The sequence below is a fragment of the Pygocentrus nattereri genome, chromosome 3 (genome assembly GCF_015220715.1).
Source record: "Pygocentrus nattereri isolate fPygNat1 chromosome 3, fPygNat1.pri, whole genome shotgun sequence".
Lineage (NCBI taxonomy): Eukaryota > Metazoa > Chordata > Actinopteri > Characiformes > Serrasalmidae > Pygocentrus > Pygocentrus nattereri.
In genome coordinates this window covers 43,163,066-43,171,989 of record NC_051213.1, presented here as the reverse complement: position 1 = coordinate 43,171,989, position 8,924 = coordinate 43,163,066, and the positions used below count along the sequence as shown (strand labels likewise).

The following is an 8,924-nucleotide window of genomic DNA, read 5'->3' as shown; positions in this document are numbered from 1 at the left end:
ATCAAGGGGTGGGCAATATGATAATATTAATCGCCATTGAGATAAATTATGTAACATCTCGATATGGTTTTCTGAGTCAGTACAGTTCTGTGTAACTGGATTTAGTGCAAAGCAACTGCTGATTGTGAAGCATTGAATAAAAGATCATTGTATTCATAGTTTTGCCCATTATTTTTTGTCTCATCAAAGTTATCAAACCTCAAAAAAACAGAATCTATTGATGTGTATCGAAGCATTTGTGAACAAAGTTGACTCTCTTCTTTCTACAAATGTTTGTTTTATTGCATTACATTTGTACATTGCATTGTTGAAGGGACATCACCAAAATGGTGATAACACAAGAATCTATTGCAGGTTCTTTGAGATGAATGACAACGCGGTCACCTTTCATGAAATAAAAGGGCACCGTATCACCTCTAAAGCAGCTGCCTCTGGTCAAGATATAACTTTTCAAAGCAAGCTGATTTATTGTGCTGGCAGTCTTGTTGTTCTTACTGTTTACAGCACAGTTACACCTTTACTAAGTCACTATGTGCATTGTTGGTGTGGTTTGAGTTTTCAGAGTTGATCGTGGAAGGGCAGGTTAACCCACTGTGAAGGGCAGAGTGCATTCTGGCTCTGAGCAACTGGAAGACAGAAGTTCAAATGGACTGCTTTAGCCCAGACTTGCTCAGCTCCTCGTAGGTGCTTCAGGTGAGATAGTAAAGGGCTCCAGTATGGTTGACTGAGGACCAGAGTTGGAAAGGTTGAGACTTTAATGAGCTGGGACTTAATGGCTCTCTTGAGTGTAAACTATGTGATATAGCTGATCCTGGAAGATGCCAAAATACGTGCGCACTGCCTGGGATGTCTCATCAAGCAGGTTCCTGAAAGGAGGAGAAACTTTATAAAGCAGACATATTGCTATTTACTGAAATCAGAGTTTTTCAGACACCATCATACATTTTTATGTACATCTCACACACAGGCTCTGAAAGAAGGTTGGATCTCAAATGTAAAATCAACATTATACTGAGGAAGATATGATTACAATTGTAGACACTCACATCCTCAGAAGCACATATTTCACCGAGTTCTTTTTGTATACTCTTTAACATGCTCGTAATAATCAGATTCATCCACTTGGGGAAGGGGTCCAAAGTCGTTCCGGTCTGATTTTACATGTTATGTGCAATTATACATTTCTACCATAGAGGTCTCCAGATCCCCAAATCTTACATAGTGCAGCTTTAAGAAATAGTACTGAAATTCCCTACTTGAGTCATTCCATGTGATCAATGCCAATCGGTTGTTAATTTTAATCATTTTTTTGTCCTTTACACTTTAAAGATGGTTCTTCAAGGAATTGATGGAGAATGTGTTGTTCTATACAGCAACAAAAAGGATTATTCTATTGTTACAAGCTTGACCCACAAACACTTCTGAACATTTTTGTAATGTTCCTTTTTTCTTTGGTTCTATATTTACCCCTACTAGAAAAACCAGCACAGACCAGCATGACTGGTCACCAGCAAAACTAGCATATTGCAGTGACAAGCAAGTCCATGGCCAGTAGCAGGTTGCTACAATGTGTTGTGTTTTGGGTGCTTTCATGCTGGTCAGCAGAAACGGATGTTAATATGCTGATCACCAGCAAAACCAGCATATGTTCTGTTTTGGATGCTGGTATGTTGGTAAACCAGCATAAACATGCTGGACGACAGGTAAACCAGCGTAGACCAGCATGGAATGCGTGCTGATCTCTGCTGATTTTAAGCAGAGGTTGTAATTTGTTACTTTCCACAAGCTGAGGTAAATCTGCACTCACTTTGCTTTCTCTTCCAGTTTGAGTTCTTTGATGTTCTCTATGTAACCACTGGCAGTATTCAGGCCCTGGTCATAATAGGACTTCAGGGTGTCCATCACAGTGGCGACCGTTCCCTTTTCCTCATCTGTATCCTCGACCTGTCTGGGCACACGGAAGCTCTCCGCTCCTGCAATGACAAAGCACAGGTTTAAGTTAATATGCAATAAACTTCATTCATTCCTCAAGCAGTTCTGCAGTCGCTCTGCCTAATTCCTAATTTGATTATATCGTTTGATTATATTTGCCTATCAGTCTTCTAGCTTGATAAGATCTGGACCATGCTGACTGTATGCCACTGCTGGTCCACTATCTGACCAGCCAGATTAATATCCTGCACATTAGTTTTTATTTTCCTCAAATAGATTTTTAAATTCACATAGATATGTTATTTTGGAAAATAAACTAAAGCAAATATTACAAATTATTGAAGGGGGGGTATCAATAACAGGGCCTAATAGAAAAAGATTTTGTTGAAAATGTGCTAAATTGGTTACAGTATATGTATAATTGTTTTTATTTATGCTATTACTGTTAAAATGATGTACTATATTCATTTACAAAGGATGAGGGAAGAAACAAATGAAGGATGAATAAGAAAATTGGACTGGGAGTTGAAATGAGTGATGAAAAGTGACAGTTTTGGGATCAGTCGGCCAACAGTGGCCTGCTATCCTCTTGCTTTCTGAGTCTACAAATCAAGTCCTTGAAAACAGAGCAAAATAGGCTGATTTGTTGTGTTTTTGTCAACACACTGCTGTGGCAATTGGTCATTTGCTGTGATCTTTGAGGCTCTTTAAAATGATTTCAGATTGTTATTTTCCCTCCAGCTAGTTTTCACAGCACCAGCGTACTGAGTTGTGGAATGAAGATATCTTTGATATTTATATTTTTCTGTGTGTGAGGTCATACCCAGGGCGAGGACTGCAATGAGGACGGTGATGGTGATCAGTTTGTGCATGATGGCTGCTGGATCTGAGGTGGAACAGAGAAGATATAATCAGAAGAGGTTCGCAAACCAAACACAAGGTGGCATCAGCAGTTCACTCTTAACTTTGGGTGCCACTATTAATAGTTCTGGTGAAATCTGGCCTTTGATCTTTCTTAAATATGTATCTTAAATCAACCCTGGCCATTTTGTTTAGCACTAGCATTTAGCATTAAGCTTGGCATGGTCAAATCCATATATTTGTTAATAGAACTTGAAAAGCTGGAAACGTTTTAATCACTAAGCTTGATTTGGTCAAGCTAAAAATAACTATTAGCTGCTTGCTCACAGTTTTGTTAGCTTTTATTAATATGCTTAGCAAATATATATGTCCTGAATCCAGTTGTATCATATGAACACATGGCATTGATGTAATAACAAGGCTAATATGAGCACAAATTTTGGATTGGATACAAATAGAAATAAGAAGTGAATACTGTAACAAATCTGTACTGAAATAGCACAATAACATTGTGTAGTCACTGAGTGTTTGAGTGCTTTGCGCATGATAGCCTACTTTTTTGATGGGCAACCTATCGGTGAACCGATTTTTAAAATGTCTGCATACTTAAGTGGTTTAGACGTAAACAAAAGCATTCAGAGTGGTTTGGTGTGAAATGCTCTGTTCTGGAGAAACATACAGTGGTGGTGATAGGAACCAGATGTCTGAGGCCTCGAAAAGCTGCCTCACAGAAAGTTATTGCATGAAGTGGTTATGAGTACGATGTCTGATGTCGAAGACATTGTTTTACAGTAGTTTTGTGATAACATTTTGGTCTAAAACGCATTTCAATCCATTTATTTTCATCAGTTCGTGGACGACCAACACGCAAAGAGCAACCAGTCCCCAGAGAAAGCGTATTTCCCACCAACTGCTTCAATAAAAAGAGTTCATTTTTAAAGCTAAGTCACTGTATAAAAAAATAGACATTTTCATATTCGTATGTATTATTATGTACATCGGTATTGGAAAAGAAACAGTGGTATCATAGCATGTCTAAATGTTACATTGTGTAGCAGGATCATAAACTTTGGTGAATCTTAAGCTACTTCCAAGATGCTAAACTCATCAAGACTGAACCGGCTGCCTTAGGATTACATCCGTTAAATGTTTGCCTAGTCTGTGCCAGGATTGAGGAAAAAAAAGCATGAAGGTGGCTGTACTCACTGTCTCTCCTCGGTGGAAAGTGTGTCAGGTCGGCTAGAGGGTGAACTGCCTTTGGCCTATCTTATATATATGAGCCCACATGTGTTGCTCTGACTGTCCAGATGTCAAAGTGCAATGCTCAGAGATAACTGGGGGATAGTGTGTGTGTGTGTGTGTGTGAGAGAGAGAGAGAGAGAGAGAGAGAGAGAGAGAGAGAGAGAGAGAGAGAGAGAGAAAGAGAGCAGATGCTGGGAGTGAATGTGAGAGAATATGTCGCAGTTTCCTGAAAATTGACCATTTTACAGATTTGGGATGACTTAATCACATTCAAGCTGATTGCTTCTTTTGTTAGCGTTGATCACCACAATTGAATAAAATAGACAGCAGCCTTGCATGATGACTGATGATTTGGCTCTTAAAGACTGGCAAAATCCAATCCACTGTCACGTTAATGTACGTTAAGATATGGTAATAAGTTCTGCTATCATTGTGTTCCACCCACCCGGGCCTGTCTCGATAGATGAGTACACATGGACTGTTTTTCTCTTGCGCAAGCAGGCTGCTATCACGTTTGAAGTCCTAAGTCTATTTTGCCATAGACACGTCAGCCTGTTGATTCCAGCTTATCTGCACGCACCATGTTTTTAGCTCTTTGGGAAGACCAGGTATTTTGATGCTTGGGGGACATTTGGTCGCTCCCCATGAAAAAGGACACAGTGTTTATTTGTAAAAGAGGTTTGTTTAGTTTGGGTTGGGTTAGGTGTAGCGCAGTGGAGTCAGTGGAAATTACCCTCAGATATAGCAATACAAACTCATGCTTTGTTTGTGGGGTTTTTTTTTTTAGAGATATGAGGTCCCATCCACCACGTTTGGTTAAACTTTGCTTCTTTAGTTTAGCTGCGAGGCTAGCATGGCTAGCATGGCTAAGAAGTAATGGAAGCCTAAAGCTGATAACTCTTAATTTCTAATGTCTGACTAGGAAATTGCTGTTCTTTCAAAAGACTTGCTGTTTTGAGACAGTAGATACTTCATATATGCTAACATTGTCACTCATCACTAAGATTAGCTGGCTAGCTTTTGCTAACAATACTTGGACTCCCCTCTTTCGAGTTTAACACAGCATTCGTCATCACACACCCTCCCTAAACCATGTTGGGTTGTTAAGTAATCTCAAATAGACCTGCATATGAGGCTTCTGACACTTTGACATTGTCATCTATAAAATGTACATTGCTTAGCTAAAAACATTACAGGCTAGCAGCCATCTTGAGGCTCGAATTTTGTCTCTAATTTTATTCATTTTTATAGATAACATTATCATACAGTTTCAGAAACTGCAGAAGGAGGACTATTCCATATTACTCAACAGCTTGGCAGTGCTTGACGCAAGTAGGACAGATGGCTATAACAGGCTTCTTTAACATAACATTTAGAATACGTGCATGTGATGCAGGTGGTTTGGGTGGTGGATCATTCTCAGCAGTGATACTGGCATGGCGGTGGTGTGTTAGTGTGTTGTGCTGGTACAAGTGGATCAGACACAGCAGAGCTGCAGGAGTTTTTAAACACTGTGTCCACTTACCGTCCACTCTAGTAGACAGAATTACCTTTGGTTCATGTGAAGTCATAGACAGTAGTTCATCTGTTGCTGCACAGTCTGTGTTTGTGGGGGTCCTGACCATTGAAGAACAGAGTGAAAGGGGGCTAATTAAGAAAACAGAGAAACAGATTGACTACAGTCTGTAATTGTAGAACTACAAAGTGTACCTAGGTGGTAAGTGGAGCTGACACATAAGTGTAGATACAAAGAAATGTACTTAATGAAGTTGTCAGTCAGGGTATATTACAGCAACAAACCTACGAGGTTGTGCATTACAGTGATTTCATCACAGTGAAGGATGTTCTTAAAATAGCAGTAAAGCACAGCATCAAGTGGCTTATTGCTTTTATAAAATGACAGGCAACAAAAACATGATAAAACAAACAGTTTTTCAGAAAATAATTTGTTGTCATTAACAATAAACAACATAAACACATATTCTACCCAGAAAGGTAGATCCTTTAGAGTATAGTATCATTGCTGAATTAGAATAAGAGCATTCTGTCTTTCCTCATTATAATGAACCTTTTAACTTCTTGTTGTATAGTAATAAACATGCCCTGTGATGGACTGGCGGCCTCTCCACAGTGTCTCCTGCCTTCCGTCCAATTGGTGCTGGAACAGGCTCCAGCGACCCCCGCAACACTAGAGCATAAGCAGCTTAGATGATGAATAAAATAATAAATAATACACATATGGTAACAAAGTTTAATGCAAAAAGATTAATTTATAGGTACTTTCTGTGTCTTATAGAGCACCAATCCAGTGATGCTCCTCCTACCACACTGCGGCTGAATCTCAAATGGCTCCCTGCTCCCTACATAGTGCACTAGGAAAATAAATACTAGCTCCTGCACTCTAATGGTGTGTAATATGGCAAATATATAGTCAATTGAAATTCAGCCACATCCATACTCGACAAATAGTTGAGTCTTTGGCTGCAGAAGCATCTCAAAGGAATGGACTAGGGAGATGTCAGTCACATGGCCTACAGCCTTGATGCAAGAAATGCTTGTCCAAATAGTTCACTTGTTGTAACGTATGAACAGAATCGCAGACGCTCGCAGGTAAAAGGGGAAGAGATTTATTACCGGAGGTAATCAGGAGAATCCCCAGAGGGAGAAAACATATATCCAAGTCCAATCCAAAGTCGTGACACAAATCAGTTCAGGCAGGCAGAGGTACACAAGGGCAAAACAAAACACAAAACCGGGTCAGGAATAGCGAGAGGTCGATACACAGGAGATACACAGGAGATACCAGGAGATACCAGGAGATACACAGGAGATACACAGGAGATACACAGGAGATACACAGGAGATACACAGGAGATACACAGGAGATACACCGCTCAGTAATTGCATGGGAACAATACCTCGCAAAGAGTCCAAGTAAAGTCCCAGCTTATAAAGAAACAAACAGGTGCACAACATTAGAATTCCGGCGACTGTGATCGCTGACAGGTGTGGGGAAAGATCACATGATCCTCCCGAGCATTCTGGGAAGTGGAGTCCGACTTCCCTGTTGACTGCATGACACTTGTGCACTTTTGTCACCACTTGAGTAGGTCCAGATGAGCCTAAGCCGGTAATTGCCACATGTGGATCAGCTTATTTTGATTACTTTTTTCCATGGATGGATCATGGTCTTGAGAGGCCATGATATACACATAGCCCTATGCAAAAGTTTTGGTACCCTAGGTTGTTAAATAACCCTAAGTCAAAATAAGTGAACACATCCTCTACAGAGAACACACTTCTGCACATTTTAAAGCATAATTACTGTGCACTAAAATATGCAGAAAATGCCATTTCGCAAATGACTGTCTGTATGAAAAAAGCAAAGACGATAATAAGAGAGACACTTTTTTTTTTAATCCCACAAACAGGGAAATTTCACCTCCGCATTTAACCCATCCATGAAGTGAAACACCACATACACACACTAGTGAGCACACACACACTAGGGGGCAGTGAGCACACTTGCCCAGAGTGGTGGGCAGCCCTATCCATGGCACCCATAGAGCAATTGGGGGTTAGGTGTCTTGCTCAAGGACAGTGCTGGGGAACCGGCAACCTTCCGGTCACAGGGCCAGTTCCCTAACCTCCAGCCCATGACTGCCCCCAGTACAACTCACCTTTGTGTTTATGTGCACTTTGTAGAATGCAAATTTCTTTTGTTCTTTGTTTTGAAATGAAACAAAATTGTCCTTATTGATATGCGATATTCTATTGTGCAGAATATTTTGAACTATTTTTTACACTTAAAAACTGAAACTATTACAACACACTGTCTAAAACATACTAGTTGAATGGCACAACAAATTCCTCTGAGTTAATGATATTAAGCTTGAGGGACCTGAGAAGAGATAACAGGTCTCCGTTTATTTGATCTGTGGACATTTGTGGTCTGAGGCCCCTGGCAGTCGGATGCCCCTGGCTATCAGAGGCCCCGGGGCACAGACTTCATTGGCCCAATCATTTGCCTGATGATTTTTGCCCTAAAGCTGTGGAGATTTTTGAAACTAGCTGAACTGCATGTAAATTGAAGTAAACTGTAGAAGAGGCCTATCACACAAATAAGGTCTCTTTCTCTACAAATCTACGTGAACAATAAGGATGCAGTGGAGGGTAAATGCATGGAAACACTAATAATATACAAATATAGAATAATATTTGTCTAGAGAGACTGTCTATCGTATGAACCACTGACCTCTCAATCACTTTGTAATTTCAGAATTAACACCTTTCTGTGATAGTACAGAAAATAATGTTCATAGGCTTTGACTTGAAAGACTTTTAATCTTTGACAAGATTCTTTGACAGTTTGTGGTTCTATATAGAACTGTTTTCTTTACCAAAGAACCCTTGAAGAACCATCTTTTTTAAAGTGAGAATGTAGTAAATATATCAGTAAATATACAACAGTTAGTTCCAGCCATGCAAGATGATTGGTTAAGAAGTGTTCTAACCATGGTGTTATTTCGCCATAACATCACAGTGTTTTCACAAACACTGTATCATTTTGCTAAGATGCCGTTGCTAAGCAACGTGTTTGACAGCTGTAGGAGACGCTCAAGCCAACGTTTTTTGCTTCTTCCTTTGCCACAAACAGAAAATGGATACTTTTAAGATCACATTTGACCGACAGCCAATTTGGTCAGACTCTGAAGATGAGACTCCACTAAATTCAGCTTTTCAGTTGGCAGCTGTGACAGAAGAACAGCTAAACAACCTGGAATCAGCCAGAAATGACCCCAATACCAATCGGCAAACGTGTCGTCTCATCTTCAGTCAGACCAAATCAGACTGAGCCATAAAACTGACCCAATAAAAAACAAAAAAGC

The 8,924-nt window shown here is 40.0% G+C and overlaps 1 protein-coding gene across 1 annotated transcript; it reads right to left on the bottom strand.

Annotated features, from left to right (window-relative positions):
* Nucleotides 1-257: 257 nt before the first annotated feature.
* apoc2 (apolipoprotein C-II) lies at nucleotides 258-4,103 on the bottom strand. The gene is made up of 4 exons (XM_037536712.1): nucleotides 4,000-4,103; nucleotides 2,756-2,818; nucleotides 1,808-1,973; nucleotides 258-866 (listed from the first exon to the last, which is right to left on the bottom strand). The coding sequence occupies exons 2-4, from the start codon at nucleotides 2,802-2,804 to the stop codon at nucleotides 770-772; spliced, it is 312 nt and encodes a 103-aa protein (XP_037392609.1). The 5' UTR covers nucleotides 2,805-2,818; nucleotides 4,000-4,103; the 3' UTR covers nucleotides 258-769.
* Between the last annotated feature and the right edge of the window lie 4,821 nt (nucleotides 4,104-8,924).